This window comes from Pelodiscus sinensis, chromosome 24 (assembly GCF_052426305.1).
Source record: "Pelodiscus sinensis isolate ZL-2025 chromosome 24, ASM5242630v1, whole genome shotgun sequence".
Taxonomy (NCBI): Eukaryota; Metazoa; Chordata; order Testudines; family Trionychidae; genus Pelodiscus; species Pelodiscus sinensis.
In genome coordinates, this window is record NC_143075.1 from 12,301,587 (window position 1) to 12,321,682 (window position 20,096).

The following is a 20,096-nucleotide window of genomic DNA, read 5'->3' on the forward strand; positions in this document are numbered from 1 at the left end:
ATACTGTTCTTGTTTCACAGAGAAAGAAACCTCGCCAATAAATCAGTGGGAAACTCAGGAAAAGAACCCAGAACTCTTGACTCAGTCCTATGCTCTGTGCAGAAGACAATGCCTCCTCCCTAATAGTAACAGGTTTTAGACTTAAAGAAAATATTTAATGTTTTCTATTTACAGCAGCAATAATAAATTTTCTATTTACAGCAGCCCAACATTTAATATTTTCTATTTACAGCAGCAATAATAAAATAGAACTTCTATAAAACACAAGGTTAACAAAATATTTCCATTTTAAAAATTACATGGCAAACACCTTTGCAAACAAGTAAACAACTTTGTTCAGCATTTGTAACCCCAGACATTGCAGTACTGTTCTAGAAGCATTCAGGATATTAAATTTCGATTTATCAGCTAATCGAGTAGTTGATGGTATTTCCATCGACTACTCGATACGTTGATAAGGGAGGGTGTTCACTATTCCCGCTGTGCCTCTCCCTTTGAAATGTACAAAAGCCGCTTGTACATTTCAAAGGGAGAGGTGCAGCAGGGATAGCAAATGCCCCTCTTATCGAGTAGTTGATGGAAGCCGCAGGTGGCTCTTGTATATTTCAAAGGGAGAGCTTCAGTGGGGATAGCGAGTGCCCCTTTTATCAACTAACTGAGTAGTTGACAGAAGCCGCAGGTGGCTCTTGTACATTTCAAAGGGAGAAGAGCAACAGTTGGGACCAGCGCGAGCAGGGCTGTTTCAATCCCCACTCACACTGTTTCCCCACTGCCCTCTACCTCCCCTATCACCCGTGAAGATGATGCTGGGGGAACCGGCTCCTGCTTCCCCCATTGCTGCCTCTCTCCAATAGAGGCAGTAAGCAGCGGGAGGGGGAAATAGTTGAGTTCCTAAGCATTTGCTTATTGGGTAGTCAACAAGTTGCTTACATCCCTACTAGAGCATTTGAATTCGGAAGTGAAATTGAATAGAAATGTAATAGTTTACTTACATTTCTTTCAACTAGGATAATGAAAATAGTGAAAACTAAAGGCACATTATTAAAACTAGGAGCCTTTTAAAATTTAGTGTTGATAACACACGGATGATGTTTCTCAAAGTTCCAGCATTTGGACATTAAGAAAATGTACAAATAAAACAATGGAGAGTACAGAAGGTAAGTAAAATGTTTGATACAAATACTCCTTTTAATGTGCATAGATAGAAAAATATACTTACACTTAATTCAGAAACTCTCACCATGACCACTGAAGACAGATGGTTACCCCACTCACCAGCAGGATCGGCCCAAGGCCGGCTGCAGCAGCTGGCACCCTAGGCGGGGTGGCACAATCGGCGCCCCTGCCTGCACAGCCGTCAATGGCCATGACGTCATCACTGGGCGCCTGGGCCAGCGGCGCCCTAGGTAGCTGCCTAGCTCGCCTAGGCTCATGGGCCGCCCCTGCTCACTGGATACTAGACAGTAATATTACTGTCTTGCTGCTGCTATCAAAGAATTTACTAGAACCACCAATACTCTCTTACTGTCCATTTCTTGCATAGATGCTTATATATCAGTTAAATACTGGAAAGTCAATCATAGATGTAGCTGGGGCTAATGCTGTGACAATCTGATAAGACAGTTCCTTTCAGAGAAGAACAGGCATCAGATTTAGAATAGATTCCAGAAGCCGTCTGAAAAAAAAGATAGTCACTATGGCAGAGACAATAAAATTATTTATGGGGAGAGGGCACTGAAAAAAAAAATACAGCAAGGGCTACCCAGCATGTTATTCCGCGTGGCTTCTATTTCCTCTTTTCTGACATCATGGAATTTCTACCTGAGTTTTGGGCATCTAATCTTTGTTTCAACTGCAATACCATGGAGTTTCACAACTGAGGTTTCTATACATAGAATATGCATTATATACACGTACTCTAAACTGACTCCAGCTCTGTTGCTAAGAAACTACACAGGATAGGGGGTTTTGGCCTTCTTCATTTATAAAATAACCACTTTGCCTATGGGAGAACAAATGCAATCTCTCAAGCCCTCTTGTGTCTTGTTCCCATTTTGAAATGAACACAGAAAGATGACAGAGAATGCTAGAAAGTGTAAGCGATCTCCATTTTTGGACACCCTTGAAAATGAGATGGAAAACATGGTTTCAACAATCAACTGCTGTAGTATTTATTAATCTTTCAAGCAGCAGATTTTCCCCCTTGGCAACAATGAAAAATGTCAATATGCCTCTCTCAACATTGAAAACCTCTCTTGATTTAAAAAGACTACACAAAACACCTAGAAACAATTTAGCTTATAGAAGAGTTAGATGTGAAATTTAAAGGTTAGTTTCCCGTTCGCCCACACAAATAACCCTTTTACCAGTGGCATCTGGCAAATCTAAATATGTTGTGTGTTATTTTTAAGGGATCAGCAATATGGTAAGTGCTTAATAGATAAAAGTATTCTGCACGAGGCAGAGATGATGTATCAAGAAACATATGGTGGTTAAACAAAATAAAAAATATAATGATATTTTTAAGAAAAGGATAACTTATCTGGCAGCTGTAGAAAGATTAGCAAAAGCAATAAAGCCACCCATTCTTGAAGCCAAGGTCACTCACAGGATTTATAGATTTATCCCTGAAGGCAGCTTCTGCTGAACATGAAATGCTGAAATTTTTTCCCCCATTTTCTCCCCTCCTCCTCACAACATCTCATTTGCTGGAGACTTAAAATTCATTCCTTTTACAGCTACTTAGAGTGGAGTCTTTCTGCAAACTAAAGGACAAAATTGATTGCCCTGCACAAACTTTTCTGCATGTATAATTGATTTTTAATTCACTGTCTCATTTCCGAAAGGACTTGACAATAAACTCTGTGTTGTATACACAGCATTGATCTCTTTGAAGACGGGCTTGGCTCAAAGGATGATGCAAGTTAATCATAACCAAAAAGATTTGTCTTTTGTATTAAAACCCATCTTTAAAATCTGAATTGTGTCTTGTGTATTACAATTTATTATTTTCACAATTTTTCCCTATTTAACCCCTCCTAAAAAATGAAACCACACTAAATATAAATAGGTTAAAATACATCACTCAAACACGAGCTATGTGTAGTAAGAGAGATTCAGTTTTCCATTAGGGACTTTCTTGGTGAGATGAATTGTTTTCTAGGATATTTTTACAACATCTATCCTTAGAATACTACAATACATCCCGATTCATGTTCTCAAAATAGGATGGAAAAGGAAGGGAGTTTTTTTTTTTTAAAAAAAGGTAACTTTGGACTTACAACAATTTGTAGTTAGATTTTACTGACCAGTGATAGTTTCTGTTTAAGCTCATTTTCAATACAATTCCAAGTGTTGATTAAAATACGTTTGGAAAATGGCAGCATTTAGATAATGGGGTTCAAATATGAAGTCACAGAATAAGCTAATTGATACTCTGAATCTAGGGATATTAAATATCAGTTAACTGAACAGTCAATTAACCTCATGAATTCTTATCAGTTACTTGACTATTCTGTAGTCCCTTGGGGTGGGGCCAGCAGCCAGTGCGCTTCAGCCCCACTCCTGAGGAGCCCCCTGTCACTCCATGCTGCTGCCTCTGATACAGAGGCCACAGTGTGGGGTGCCAGCTGGGAGCTGGTGCGCAAGGGGAGCCAGTTTAAAAACCAGCTTCCCTTCTGGACCAGCTGCCTGTCGCCCTGTACTGTTGCCTCTGACACAGAGGCAGCAGCGTAAGGTGGCAGCAGATCCTATCTAGATGGGAGGCTGAGCTCTCAGACCCAGCACAAGCTGAAACTGAGCCCAGCTGCCTGCCCATCTGGCTCCTAATACACTTTAAAAGGAGAGCCGCAGCTGGGGCTGGTCTCAGAATCAGCGTGAGCCAGGACTGAGTCAGGCTGCTGGCCAGACTGCTAAAAAATTTACTGGTGTGGGGGGAAGAGTGTGTAGTCTATAGCAGTGTTTCCCAAATGGTGCGAAGTGAAGGGGTTCTGCAAGAACACGACCGCCTTCCCCCTTCCCCCCCAGCCAAAAAAACCTTCTCTGGTTTCCCGTGGGGTGTTTTTTGTTCCCCCCCCCTGACAAATTCCTCCCCTCTCCCCCACCATAGGGGTTCCTCAAAATTCTTCCAAGTTTAAAAGAGTTCCGTGGCCAAATAAAATCGGGAAACACTGGTCTATAGCCTTAATCTATACGCTTTTGCTTATCAATCAATCGACTACACTATTACATCCCTATCTCAATCCATGAAGTCGTTGTATGTACTTTTCTGTAGATACAAAATTAAAGCCCTGACATACTTATCTTTTAACATTTCAAAGTACACTCAATCAATGCCAGTCTCATTTTTAAAAATCCCTTGATTTTTTGTCCTTTTTCTCCTCCTCCTCCGCTGTTGCAAGGACTGTACTTCAATTTTGCTGTGAATTACATTTTCTATGGCTGCCACATAAACAGTAAATAAAATTCATGGTATTTTTTGCCCCAGTAAGCAGCTCTATCTTCCAGTACATCTGAGACGCCTGGCTTCAAAGGAATGAACAATGAAAACAATGTTTTCTTGAGCAGATATTCCAAAAAGGGAAGATGTGGTGGCATTTGGAGGTGATTTTAGGCAAAGAAGCTGGGCAAAAAAAAGTGTTTTCTGTAAGTAATTAACTAACCACTCTGATTCACTGGTTTACAAATAATTCACAAATCTGTTAGGAAATTAGTTTGCCATGTCTTGTCATTTTTGGAAGAAAGATTTTTATTTGTATTTGTGACAAACGAGCTTTAAACAGAAGCTAGGTGTGGATATTTTAAAATTTATGAACTTGTAAAACCATGTACATGGCCAATTAAGGATTATCACTGGCAAAGATACCTGGCTATAAATTTAAGAAGTTATTTGAATCTAGGTTGTTTACCTCAACTATGCTACATCAAAAGCGATGTAAAATATTTAAAGGACAGCATATTTTATGATAAAAGTTACTGTGATCAAGTGTCTCAGAATGGCATCAGCAGAAACCTATGTGATGCTTAGTAACAAAATGTTCACCTTAAGCAACACCTGGCATTTTCCTCTCAGAATTCTACATTTCAAAATAGCAAAAGATGAAACCAACACTGGAAAGCTGCAGTTCTACCCAGTTTCTCTGAACTTCGCAAGGAAAACTCTAGCCCTGAATTTTAAACCAAATTCAATTAGCATCACCAATGTTCTGCATAATCAACATCTGCATGCTAATTAACAGTCCAGTGCCATGCAGCAAGAGCACCCCATGCAATAAATTGCAACAAGGCAACAGTGAACTCTGCCTTTAGCTAGCATGCATAAATAAACAGAATTAATAATGATTTGAGTGTGGACGGGTGACTTAATCTGTTTCGATTAGATGCAGCTTGGCCTGGGGCTTTTGTGTTATTTAAAATGTGTTCATCATGTTTAATTAAAAACCTAATAAATTAGAAATTCTTTTAGCCTGTTTTCTATTTCTCTCTCTAGTAAGACCCAGGGATTTGGGTGGCTCTTGTCAAAAAGGAAAACAGAACACTCAAAATAAAGGGTAGGAATCGAAGTGCAAATCTGCTGAAGATGGTTACACAGAAAACAGCTAGTATCTACTGACTGCTCGCTGCATCCACCCCAATACAAAGGACACCACTGATACAAATGCCTCTCTCTGGTTAAATAAATGAAGCCAAAGATAAATGCGTTCTCTCATACAGATAAACTACTGGATACATTTTTTGGTTTGAATTAGAAATATAAAAACAAAGTGGAGCAGGAATCTGAATCTGGCCAGAGGTTTGAATTCAGACTGGCAGTGAATCACAAGAGCTGCTCTCAACAGATTTTGGTCCAAGATGGTGGAAATCTTATGAAATCAGTTTTTGTGAAAAAAATTTCCACCTCATCTACACTGTGTAATTCCTACCGGTCTGGGTTTTCAGTCTGTTATAGACCCAGTGTCCTTTTTCATGGCTTTCCTTTTGTAACAGGTCTCTTCTATCTAACAGCTATGTGGAGTGGATCAATACAGCATATATCAAGGTATAGTAAAAGCTCATTCTATCATCATTTCTATGCTATCCAGACTGGAGGATAGTCATTCCATTCACTGGGGCTTTTGAGCCAGCACCCCGGCTATAAGCCCTGTCATGGAAGCCAAAGGCCAAATTCGGAATTGATGGATAAGGTGATGTAAATCAGAACCCACGCTCTAAACTCAGATTCACCTAGGCTGCTTCTGTGCAAGAGTCCCCCTCCTCCCCAGGAACTGGAAGGAAGTGTTGATAAACAGCCTTTCACCCCATTTAACTTCCTCCCGCATCCTAGTTCTTGGTGTATAGGTTGGACCACAGTAGACTTGGGCAGTATCAATACAATGGGCAGAAGCAGGTTTTCAGTATAAGAGGATCTAAGATAATGGAAGGGAACATCTGGTTACTCTGCAGCCCCATTTTAGCATATATCATGTAGTGTACTTCTCTAGAGCACCTGTAATGCATAAAGTTCCAGGCCCCTTCCCCAGCTGCTCTGAGATCTCACCGTAGCGACATGCATCACATGGCACAGGTCTCATTTAGCATTTATATTAGTGAGAGCATTCTCAGCAGGTATGTCAAAACATAGGCCATTCACAGCAGCAACCTTGCTGCCTGACCTCATGCCAAAAATTAGAAGCATGTCAAATGGGGATGGCATAGATTTTCATACAATAGCACAAACTGATGTTCCAATGAGATTTTATCGTATTATGCTGAAGCTATGATAGCCTATTGGATGCATATTTAGACAGTGCTTAAGTACAGCCTCCCGTGCCAGTTGTTTCACAGTCTCTCAGTAGAAATAGATTCACTAGACTACAAGAGAGGCTAAACCTCCCCACCAGAGTCACTGTGGGAGATCTATGTTGCCAGGTGTAGCATCTACACTTATAAACAGGAAACAGCTGTCATTAAGGCTTCTGATAGATTCAACAGTAAAATAGTTTATTTGGTCACTTTTATAAGGCAGAATGGAAGACTGTGGTTTTGACAGCATTAATTTACATGTTGGAAAGAGAATTAAAAAGAGCCATAGGTTTAGAAACAAGAGGGGAAGCAAGAAAATCTTCATCTTCCTATTTACAGAGCCTCCCACTTAATTCAATCACTGGTCAATTTTATCCTCCATTTAATTTGATTTAAACCTCTATAACCACATCATCTGCAGTAAAAATAACACAACTTCCACCCTTTATTTTAATCAATTCTAATTGCTGTAGGCAGCTCTTACTGGTAATTCAGTCACCGAGTATAAAAAGTTGTCATTTAATGAAGCAAGCTGAAACTCTGGACGAGGAGCTGCCCACAGAAGAGCTAAAAGTTAGCTACAACACATAGAGATGTGTTATTCAGACAGCGTTACTGACATAGTGTTGCTATGTGCTATGAGAGGCTGAGCTATTCACCTCCTATGATGGTCATGCTGATAACAAGATCAACCGCTTACACCAACCAGCGTGACAGAAATGGACTTAATCCAATCCTACAACCCTTACTCAAGCAAAACTCCCACCGACATCACTGTGAGCTTTGCTTCAGGGAGCAATAAAGACTGCAGGGTTTAGGTTTGCAGTGAGTAAATTCCAGCCTCTTGGACATTTTAATTACGTTTCTATTCTGGTTTCCTTCATTACCTGGGGATGGGAGGGAGAGCCCAAGAGAGAAATTCACGGCCACGCAGGGCCCTGCAAAGCCACAGATATCCACTTTATAGCCACAGGTATCTGCTATTCATTTTTCTGGGTATGGATGCAGATGCGGGTACAAATTTTATATCTAGAACCCTGCACATTTGCAGATATCAGCTTTATATTCACAGGCATATGCATCCATGGATGTAGATCTCTACAGATCATTTTTGCAGATGTTCAAAGATTTTGTATCCGTGCAGGGCTCTATTGCCATGTATTCATGAAGGATCTGACAAGGGGTGGCTGGAAAACAAAAATGCAGTTTTGTAAAGGGGTCTGAGATTCTGAAAGGTGCTTTCATTCTGCACTGAAATAAAAACGATACTTTCTGAAATAGTCTGTGAAAAACAAGGCTCCACAGAACAACTAATACCCTGGTGACTGAGCAATGGGCCGGGATGTGGAAGACGCAGGATTAAATCCTTGCCCTAAATCAGGCACAGCAGGGACTCAACCCTAGGTCTCCACATCTCCACCTCAGGCCTACTGGTTATTTTAGGCTACGTCTTCTTGCACTCAGGAAATCTTCCTGGTAACATTTTCATTGAAATCTATCCATTTCCATGGAAAGGTTCTGTTTTGATTAAATGACTTTTTCCAACTAAACATTTCACTAGAAAAAATTCCCCTTACCAGTTCCAGATCTGACATACATTGTGTGGGATGAATCCTTCCTTCACTGATCCAGCAAAACCACAGGTAGCAGGGAGTTTCATCTTTTCACACAAAGCACACAGGGTCTGGGGCAGACACTTAAATCTGAAGCTTTCTCCAAGCAGTCCATCAGACACAAATAAGAGGCAGAGTGTAACCCCCTATAACTAAGAGAACATTTTGATCTCTGTCTCTGCCAAGGCTGGATGGCAGCCAAATGTTTCTGGAAACATGGATGGACTAGAACAAGAAGCAAATATGATAAAATGAGCTGCGACTGACAAAGATTCATAGATTTAATGATCATTATTCTGTATTCATACTGTTCACTGTTATGGAGTAATGTTTCCCTTTTCAATAAACCTTGCCGTTTTTCTGATTTGCAAGGCTCTACTCTCCATCATTTAAAACTGACTGCTGATCAAAACCTTAAGCTGCAGCAACAATGGCACTTGCAATATATTGCAGCTCACAGGACAACAGGGAGAGTGAAGAAGGAGGGGTAGAGATCTTTTTCTAAACAGGAAAGCAGGGGTAAGCAGCACATAGCTAATGATTTTATAGAAAGTATGTGTGTGGGAAGAGTAGGGCAGTACAAATGCACAGAACAGGGAACAGAACTTTACAGGTATTTACAGGCATTTTAAAAAAGTGCCATGTTATGACAAGATCATCCCACACCTTAATAGGAATCCATGTTCTAATCTTTTTACTCCTTGTTCTCTACTTCCTTCCCTCCTCTGATTGCCCATGATCTTCTTTCACTCCGTGGCTTCAGGCATTCCCTTTACCACAAAGGTCTTTTGTTTGATTTCAGAATAAGCCTGCTTTAATCTCAGATTTATCTAGCCTACACCTAACCTACCTCTGGCAAAAAGGTTTACTTGGGGAGAGAGAAGCGCGCACATAATTCATTGAAATAACTCTCTGCAAGACTTTCAGAGCAACTGGAGCTTAAAAAAATGTCTCTCTAGCTATTGTCTGAATAATTTGAAAATGTTAAGAGACTGAACATTTCACCCATAAGAATTAATCAGGTCTATTTTATGACACTGGTGCCACATTAATTAGTGACTCAATTAACAAGACACTACTGACCATTTTAAGTTTAAACTCCCTCCCAAAAAACCACCTATTTACTCAATTTAACAAATTACCCATGTAAATGTTCTCTACAAAACCAGTTTTTTCCCCATCTCAAATCCACTTCAGCTCTGTTCTCTCTCTCTCTCTCTGTGTGTGTATCAGACTCGGATTTTTCTTTATTTAGATGTTTAATAATAATCATGGATTATCTGTCCTAAGATTTTTATCTCAATGACTAATCTACTATGTATTTGAGAGAGTTTGTCTGTGAGTGAGTGTGTCTGCTCCAGAACTCCTCCAAATTTGATATACAGCCTCCTCTTATAACAAAGGAAGGTGAGGATTTGGTTGTGTCAGGACAATAGGAAGTGCCTAGACTGATTATTCCTCATAAAACATAAAGGAAGGGCTCTGCTAGCAGGGACAGTTATACTGCAAAACGACCACAGAGTGGCAGCAGTGGGCCAAAGATGGGGATGGGGTGAAGAGAAGAACAGCTATCTACTATATATTTCAGAGAGTTTGTTTGTGTTTGTCTCTGTACCCTTGCTGGGGGACAAGAACCCCTCCCCGGCTGTGCTCACTGCAGCTGTAGCAGCCGTGGAGAGGTGCTTCTCACCTGGCCACAAGCTGTTGTGGTAAGAACTTCCAGTTTTAATGAACTATGCAGTTTAATTCTTAGCCAGAGACTGTAGTTTTACTTCATCTATACAGTTTATTTGGAAGAAGGGCTTCAAGTGAGATGGTTATATCAGAAATGGCATTTTAAACCTACAATTTTCCTTAGACATTCCTTTAACATCATCATTGATAAAGACAAAATGATGTTACAGATCTGATCTATTTTACCTTGTGCTCTTAGCATTTCTTTCAACTTGGATGATGAAAGAAGATCTGTCAATTTAATTTTTGTTACACTCAAGAATACCTTGCACTAGAATTATGCTAGCAAACAGCAAAGAGTTTCAATTCTGTCATGTTTGGGTTCCACACGTTGCAGGGAAATGCTGAATTTAAACTGAACTGTTTATTACATAACAGGTGAACTCTGGAATCAACATAAGCAGTTAGCCAATTTAAAATCCTGACATTTTGTTTTGAATATATTTGCATTTACAATCATCAAAACAAGGCATCTACCCAAGCTCTTGTGTTCTTGAAATCAGAAACATACAAAACATAACCCAGCAGCAACAGCATAATGGCAGTAACTTAATTGCACAACAATGAAAATATGAAGAGGAGCATCCCAGATTCCCTAATGACCCATTTAACAGAGAAACTTGAAAAATTCTGTGAAAAGACAGGCCTTGCATCATGCCCTGATGCCAACAATTTTAGGCTATTTTTCACAAAGTACAGGGGAAAAGATCAAGGGCCCTTACCTTGACAGCAGCTCCCTCTCTTTTATACCATAGGGCGCTATCAAGGGCTCTCTCTCACAACTGAGCCAATTTAGCCCAGGAAGACAGGCAGTCTCCCCACTAAGCAAGTCAGGTCCAATTATAGGCCAGTATCAACACCTTAGACTCCATTCAGAACTCATATGCAGCTAGTACACATCACAAACCTCAACCTTAAATTGTGGGAGATAAAAGATGGATGCACGACAAAGCACAATATCCAATCACCCTCATCTGCATTTCCATCCCCTTGCTAACACAAGACCAGGTGTATGACCTAGCCCAGGGGTTGGCAACCTTTTCAAACCAAAGAGCCAAACTACATAAAAAAATCAGAACAAATGGTCAACAAAGCGCCAGTATACAATACCGCCCACTTGCATGACTGTAAATATACAACTTAGTATTATTGATAATTGACATGATTAATAGCATAAATGAAAAATTGTGGATGCAGGAGTCAAGGTTGGGTTGTATGAGGGGCTCAGGGCAGGAGGCTGGGTGTGTGGGGGAGGTGCAGGAGGCAGGGCAGCACACTGAGGGTAGAAAGTAGACTATGGGGGGTAGGGACTAGGGCTAGACTACCTTACCTGGCTGGGCTGCTACCCCTGGGCAGCAGTAGCTGGATGAGAAGCTGGGCCAGGATCACCATAGCCAGATTGTGGCCTCCCACCAGCAGCCCTTCCTGTGACCAGATGGGGGCCAACCGTGGGGCTTGTCCCAGGACTGGGGACAGGACACTGTGGCCAGATAGGGGCTGAGCACTTCTACTTTCTCATGTTAGTTTACCAAACTTCCTTTTAAATAAAGTAAAATAGTATGTCCAACACAAACGGTTTCAACATTGTCTTTATTTATGGCAGGAACAGGGAACCTTTTTCGGGTCAGGGCTACTGACCCACAAAAAACACACCCAAGCAAAAAAAACACACACACCCTTGTCAGGGCCCACACAAGTGAGAAGCAATAAAACCAACCCCCCCAAAAAACCTCAACCCTCACTGATTGTGGCCCCCAACTGACACACCTCATTCCCCTGGTGCTCCAGTCCCGGGGGGGGGGGGGGGGGGGTGGAAGGGGAGAAGAGGGAGGGGGAGGAGAGACTGAGATTCAAGGTCTGAGGCCAGATGAACTCTTCTGGGGTTCCAAGGTTAGTGGATTGTGTGGGCTCCCTTGGGCTCTAGAGCGGGTCCAAAAATGAGGGGTCCAGTGTGCTAGTGAGTGGAATAGCGATGGGGGTGCAGGATCTGGGTGGAAGGTAGGATGCAGGAACAGGCTGGGAGTAGGGTGTCTGGCCAAGGCAGAGGGAGGAGGAGCAAGCTGGGAGTGCAGGGTCTCAGCTCGAGGGAGAGGGGTGGGGACTGCAGGCTCTGGGCAGCACTTACTTGCTTGTGCCCCATGCTGCTCTCAGGCTCCCTGGCCCAGGCATGGCTTCCGGCTGCTCCACTGGCCGGATTCTGGTCAATGTGGTAGAGGGAAAAGCCCCCAGGCAGCATGTCTCTGTGTTGCTGTTACCTCTGCTAGGGAAAGGAGAGGAGGAGCGCGCAGAGCCACTTGTGGCTCCACACTTTCCCCAATGGCACAGCGAGGCTTGGGACTTTCTCCACCAACACACTCCCCACAGGAAGCTGGCGGCAATCTTGCAGAAGGAGGAAGGGGGGGGAGATCAGGGAGGGGCATTAGGGATGAGGCTGAGCTCGAGCTGTGAGCCATATTTGGCCTGCGAGCCATAGGTTGCTGACCTTGATCTAGCCAATCACCATATGGGATAGTCGCAGTTATCAATGGTTCACAATCCTGCTGGAAAGGTATAGCAAGTGGGGTTCCGCAGGGGTCTGTTTTGGGACCGGCTCTGTTCAATATCTTCATCAACGATTTAGATATTGGCATAGAAAGTACGCTTATTAAGTTTGCAGATGATACCAAGCTAGGAGGGGTTGCGACTGCTCTGGAGGATAGGGTCATAAATCAAAATGAACTGGACAAATTGGAGAAACGGTCTGAGGTAAACAGGATGAAGTTTAATAAAGACAAATGCAAAGTGCTCCACTTAGGAAGGAACAATCAGTTTCACACATACAGAATGGGAAGTGATTGTCTGGGAAGGAGTACAGCAGAAAGGGATCTAGGGGTTATAGTGGACCACAAGCTGAATATGAGTCAGCAGTGTGATGCTGTTGCAAAAAAAGCAAACATGATTCTGTGATGGATTAACAGGTGTATTGTGAGCAAGACACGAGAAGTCATTCTTCCACTCTACTCTGCGGTGGTTAGGCCTCAGTTAGAATATTGTGTCCAGTTCTGGGCACCACATTTCAAGAAAGATGTGGAGAAACTGGAGAGGGTCCAAAGAAGAGCAACAAGAATGATTAGAGAACATGACCTATGAAGGAAGGCTGAAAGAATTGGGTTTGTTTAGTTTAGAAAAGAGAAGATTGAGGGGGGACATGATAGCCATTTTCAGGTATCTCAAAGGGTGTCATATGGAGGAGGGAGCAAACTTGTTCATCTTGGTCTCTGAGGATAGAACAAGAAGCAATGGGCTTAAACTGCAGCAAGGGAGGTTTAGGTTGGACATTAGGAAAAAGTTCCTAACTGTCAGGGTAGTCAGATACTGGAATAAATTGCCCAGGGAGGTTGTGGAATCCCCATCTCTGGAGATATTTAGGAGTAGGTTAGATAAATGTCTATCAGGGATGGTCTAGACAGTATTTGGTCCTGCCATGAGGGCAGGGGACTGGACTCAATGACCTTTCGAGGTCCCTTCCAGTCCTAGTATTCTATGATTCTATATGCTGGACACAAGGTACAGCAGACACAGAAAATGCCCCAGGTATATGATGTTAAAGTCACTGGTTGCAGCCCCAGGCTCTAAGGCGAGTTCTGCTCTGCAGCAGGGCTACCCTACCCTCATGTTACCCTGGAAACTGGATACGAGGGAGACACTCTGCATTCAATCCAATGATGTAAAAGCCACAGATACACCAGCTTTCAGACAACCCCTTTTTGGTTCACAGGACTCCGAATATCCAGCCAGTGACAACTGTGACTAGGGAGAGAAGCAACTAGTCGCTTCTCTCCCTCCCCGGCTTGCTGCCTCTGTATCCTGCCAGCACCGTCTCCTTGGGAAGCGGGGAGAGGAGGCAGAAGTGCAGGAGGAAATGGCGCAAGCGGGCACTCAAGAAGTCCCCACTCACATTGGTCCGACTGCTGTGCCTCTGCCTTTTAAATATACCAAGAACCCTACAGGGGCTTGAGTCCCTGCTCGCCCCAGGTTTCCACTGCACCGCTTCTGCCTTTGAAACGTAGGAAGAGCAGGCCCCACTTGCCTGGGATTCCCGGCTGTGCTGCCTCTGCGCGAGCCATAGGTGGCTCTTACTACATTTAAAAGGCAGAGGCACACCCGGGATAGCGAACCTCTTATCAACTAATCAAGTAGATTCCATCGAATACTCGATTAGCTCATTAACAGAAATTTAACATCCCTAACTGTGATAACACCATATTTTGGCAATGCACATGAAGAAGGTGGCACCAATCCTTACATAAACCCTTCTCAACAAGAAGGTTCTTGACCACGGAGCATGGATGAGTCAACATGAACTGAAGATCTGGAGTCTCACTCACTGACTCTGGCCTCCTGGGAGACGCAGGCAAAACCAGTTAACGTGAAACCAAACATCTTGTACCCTGTTTATGTTTCCCCTTATTGCTACTGCTAAGCAAGAAGCCCAGCCTGAGGGCTCTAGTGCCACTTAATCTCCTCCACGGAATCCTTTCAAGGTGACAGAATTGTAGCCTTTCAAGATGTATGCTATTGGAAAAGTATTTATCCTTGGACTAGACTCTAGCCACTGATTAAGAGACTGACTCATTTGGAAAACTGGTTACTTGCCTTCCCCCCTCCCATACCCTGAAACAAGAACTCTGGACAGAAGACAGAGATAAGTAACAGGAACTGCATGGCAGAAGAGACTAAATCACTCCTTACCACTTCATCTTCAGTCCAACACTTTTCAATCAGTTTAGGCACAGGCTTCTTCACCAAGCGCTGCAGGGCTTTTCCAGCATCGTAGTTACTTTCATGTAGCTGAATAATAAAAACGGAAAATTCTATCAACAAACAGAAGCAGAGGGTTTGGAGAGAGGTAAGAGGTGGAGTAAGAGGTGGAGAGAGAAGTGGAGTAAGAGGTGGAGTAAGAGGTGGAGTAAGAGGTGGAGAGAGAATGGGGCTTGTTGCATTTACTGTATCTACAGCAGAAATAAATAAGAGAATTTGCAGAACCTGGAGGGTGATCTCACTTTTACGGAGTAGAACAGAAAACATTAAAATAGGCAGACTTGCTTTCTACTTTGTGACGTCTCTTGTATATTTTCCCTTTAGCATTTTTTAATACTTCTAATAATCCGAGGAAACTAAAGCGGCACAAAAACAACCATTCTTCAAAGGGATTGTACTTTATGCAGTAATATCTTATTCATATTCGCTAATCAAGTGGAACAGCTCATATTTTGGAGGTAACGAGTGTTTTGGGGAGAGACAGAGAACTTTACTCCAAAAGACTGCTTTCATTTTTATTGCACAGCTGAAAATAAGTTGCTAGAGAACAAGGTAAAGTATGAAGAAGCAAAATAACATCTCCTGGAGACAGCTGCAGGAATGCATACAAGGAACTTGGCATCGTTAAACTGACAGCGCTCTCTCAACAGTGCATGACCCTGCTGAGTGCTAGGGCAATGCTCCACCATCAATAAATACAGCTGGGGGCTTGTTAAAGTAGTTGGTTAGTAAAAACAAAAGTTACAAGGAGATGTTGAAAAAATGCTCATTTTCAACAGAGCATTTAGGGGCTAACACTCTGATAGTCTGCAAGAGGGAATGTATTTGGAAGTGGATATAAATATATAATGTGCTATAATGCAAGTACAGTTGGATTTTGGAACATGAAGACTGATCAGGAGCCTGCTTTGTGTCTTTTGAAAAAGAGGGCCAAAAGGAAGAGAGGTATTCCCAAGGACAGCGGTAAACCAATTCTCCCCACTTCTAGGGTGTGTGGAGACTAGCGGTATGTCTGCACTTAAACACTACAGCAACAGCACAACTACAGCCCTTCAGTGTGGACCCACTATGGTGGGGAGAGGTTCTCCCACAGCTACAGTTAATTCACCACCCTGAGAAACAACAGCTGGGGCTGGTCTACACTTGAAACACTACAGCACTGCTGCAGCTTTTCAGCATAGACCCTACCTACGTTGATAGGAGGTGTTCTCTCATCTACAAAAGTAACCAAACTCCATAAGAGGTGGCAGCTAGGTTGACCGAATAATTCTTTCATGGACCCAGTGCTGTCCACATTGGGGCAAGGTTGGCATAGGCACATCTTTCATGGGTGTGGATTTTTCACCCCCCACCTCAGAGATGTAGCTATGGTAATGCAAGTTTTCAGTGTAGAGCAGCCTGTACAGATGCTAGCTTTAAGTCTCCTGCATAAGTAACTGGATTAGCAGTAATGGAGATAATACCAGCAGCAAACAAACAACAACAAAATAAAGGTTGTGCCTTCACACAGCTACTAGCAGGAACTAACTACAGAAACTTTCAGGTTTATTTTTATAGCAGCAAAAGACATCAGCTCTCTGAACTCTCATAACCCAGCATAACTCCCCCTTTCAGACACATTTCCACCCCATATTCTCAGCCCCTCTGTCCTATCCCCAAGCATCACTGTATCACTCTATCCAATCAGCTTTCAAAGAGGGTATCTCTACAATTACTTTAATCCCTGAACTCTGGCAAGGCTGCTAACAAAGCAATGCCACCTGGGGTTAACTGTCACAATGCCTTTCTCGAGGGCACTACTTTCTGGACTGAGACCAAAGCAGAATTATATAGATTACTAAACAGCACTGAGGTGGTAGCTCCTTTGTCAGCAACAGCTTGGTTTGCAACTGAACTGTGATCTTACAGAGCAAACTTGAGTTCTCTTAGGTCTGACTGTGCCCCTGATTTTGGGGCAAAAAGGAATTCAGCAAACAACAACAACAAAAACCAAACCAACAACTCCCTCCCTCCCCTTCTGCCCCCCCCCCCCAAAAGCCAGCTCCCTACATTATATCAGCTATTAATCTCTCTCCCACCCAATTCACAGATCCCAAACATTTAAAGAATTCCTCCAGGTATTTTGAAAGTGATCTCTAATGAGGAATGAAGTTCCAAATAATTAGGTTGGGGTGAGATAGAAAAAAAAATTAAAAAGCTAACGTACCGGTGAAGCAAAAATATGAGCTTTTCAGTGGGACTACGAATGAATGTCCACTGAAAGCAAGATATGGATAGAGCCCACAATCATTAAGTTCTTAAAAAAAAAAGCTCTTGGGCACTGAAATTACAAAAGATGTTCAAGTGACATGTCCAGTTACTAAGCTGGCACTTACAGCTATGTATTCCATGCTTACATGTGTCTTTACTGACCTGGAATATTGTCACATCTAGATTAGGGATGTAAGTGACTAGTTGACTATCTGATAAGCATAGACTTAACAGACAGTCGAGTAGTGACTCAACCAGTCGCTTCCCTCCCTTGCTGGCTCTATGAGAGAGATGCAGCAACGGGTGGGGGAGCAGGAGCTGGTGCGGGGAAAAGAGGGAGGTTGGCTTAAAGGCAGGTTTCCCCCCAGGACCACCTCCAGGGTGCTGCCTGCCCTTTGCACCACTGCCTCTAATTAGATAAGGGAACCCCTGTTTGTGGTGGCCTGGGCTGGCCGCGGGTAAGAGCTGCTCCGGCACCAGTCCCTGTTCATAGAAGCCGAGGCTGGCTGTGAACAGGGACTGGGGCCGGAGCAGCCTCTGTTTGTGGTGGACAGCCTTGACAGGAACGTCCACCACGAATAGGGGCTGCTGAACTACGTGTGAGCCGGGACCAAGCAATCCCGGCTTGTGCTGGTCCAGTACACTGTGCCTCTGCATTTTAAATAAAGAGCCTAGTGGCCCTTACTACATTTAAAATGCAGAACTGCAGCACGGCTGGTTCCTGGAGTTTTTAGAGCAGGGGTGGCCAACCGGCTCCAGACAAATAGCCACAGTAGCAGTGGAGACAGCATGATGAGCGGAGCAAAGTTGTTGAGCAAACTTTTCCCTGGGTCTTCACGGCCCTGCCCCTTTTTGGGGGGGAAGGAGGTGGGAGGAGGACTCAAGTTTGCCCCAGCTCTTCATACTGTCTCCACTGCTATTATGGCTCACAAAAAAAGCACTGGGAAGGGGTGAGAGGTGCAAGCTCTGGGAGGAATTTTGGGTGCAGGAGGAAATAGAGAAGAGGATGCTGTCTCAGGGAGGGGGCTCCAGGCTGGAGTGTGTTGGAGTCAGGTGGAGGATTGAGGTGCTGAGCAAGCCACAGGCTTGTGGCTGTGAGGGTGCACGAGTTTGGGCTGGAGTACATGAGGGGTTCAGGGAGACTGCGACTATGATGGGCTCAGGACACACATTTGCAGTGTGTGGATGGTGCAGCAGTGTTGTGGCAGACTGGAGATGTGGGGGTGCAGGAGTTTGGGGATGTGAGAGGCTCAGGACAGGGGGTTCCAGTGTATGACAGGCTCAGGTTTGAGGTCAGAGGTGTGGGGTGCAGTAGTGTTATGATGCTGCAGCCAGATGGGTGCTTGGCCCCAACTGTGGACTTGCTGGCCAAGTTTAATTTTTAAATAAAATATTATGTCAAACAGTAGGGATACGTCTAGACTACATGTCTCTGCTGACAGAGGCATGTAGATTAGGCTACCTGGCATAGGGAAATGAAGCGGCAATTTAAATAATCGCCGCTTCATTTAAATTTAAATGGCTGCTGCGCTGAACCGATCAGCTGTTTGTCAGTTCAGCGCGCTAGTCTGGACGCTCCACGGTCGACATCAAAGGCATTTGTCGACCTCCCTGTTATGCCTTGCGGGATTAGGTTTACCGGGGAGGTCGACAAATGCCTTTGATATTGACCACGGAGCATCCAGACTAGCGCACTGAGCCGACAAACAGCTGATCGGCACAGCACAGCAGCCATTTAAATTTAAATGAAGCGGTGATTATTTAAATCGCCTCTTGATTTCCCTATGCCTAGTAAACAAATCTACATGGCTCCATCGACAGAGCCATGTAGTCTAGACATATCCTAAATGTTTCAGCGTTTTCCTTATTTACGAGAGGTGCGGGGAACCTGTTTTGAGTCAGGAGTCACTGACCAACAGAAAAGTCAGTTGGGGCCACACCAGTGAGATGCAAAAAAACCACCGCTCCAACCCTCCCCACCCAAGCCTCACTAATGTGGTCCCAACTGTGCTGGTGGGGACAGGGTGGTGGGGCAGGGTATTTGTGGGGGGGAGGGTCTGGCCAGGAGGAGGGACAGACACAGCTGGGGCCAGTACCTGGGGATCCCGGGTTTCAGGAAGCATGCCAGCTGCTCTTCCTCTCCGCTCCCCCAGGAATTCCCTCTCCCTCCCCCCCACCGCTCTAACCCAATCCTCCTCCCCTTCCCCACAGCCAGGAACGCACGCCCTCTAACCCAATCCCACTCCTTCCCCAGAGCCAGGCACCTCCCTCCAACCGTCCTCTAACCCAATCCCCCTCCCCTTCCCCAGAGCCAGGCACACCTCCCCCAACCCAATCCCCTCCGCCCCCGCAAACCAGGCACTGGCCCCCTTCTATACCAATCCCTCCCCCCACCAATTCTCGGATTCTGGAGCCACCACTGCTACTACAGCCACGTGTCTCCCTCCAGGCACTGGTGGGCATATGCTGAGCAGCTGGCATGCTGTGCGCAACTCCCCCCCCCCAACTCTCCTCCCCTTCCCCAGAGCCAGACACCTCCCCTCCCCACTCTAACCCAATCCCTCTCCCTCACTAACTTTATGCCCAGGTCCTGCTGCCGTCAGAGCCACTGCCTGTGCTCAGCAACCAGCTGCTAGCACATGCAGGCTGGGACATTGTGTGCGACCCGACCTGCACATGCAGAATATAATGTACAGCACTGGGGGCCGTGAGCGGAACGGCGTGGGCCGGGAGCACGAACACAGCTCACAGAGGATCAGCTGACCTGAGTGGTTCCGGGTTCCATCACGAGCGGCTCGCGAGCCGCAGGTTGGCCACCCCTGCTTTAGGGGCTAACACTCTGATAGTCTGCAAGAGGGAATGTATTTTGAAGTGGATATAAATATATAATGTGGAAGTATTTGGAAATATTCAGAAAAT

General features: G+C 44.2%; 1 protein-coding gene across 7 annotated transcripts in view; it reads right to left on the bottom strand.

Moving 5' to 3' along the window:
* RERE (arginine-glutamic acid dipeptide repeats) overlaps positions 1-20,096 on the bottom strand; it is a 473,712-nt gene that overhangs the window by 123,475 nt on the left and 330,141 nt on the right. For all 7 annotated transcript variants that reach the window (XM_075906794.2, XM_075906795.2, XM_075906799.2 and 4 more), the window contains one exon: positions 14,859-14,957. In XM_075906794.2, coding sequence (XP_075762909.2) covers positions 14,859-14,957 — 99 coding nt within the window. The remainder of the gene's footprint in view (positions 1-14,858; positions 14,958-20,096) is intronic.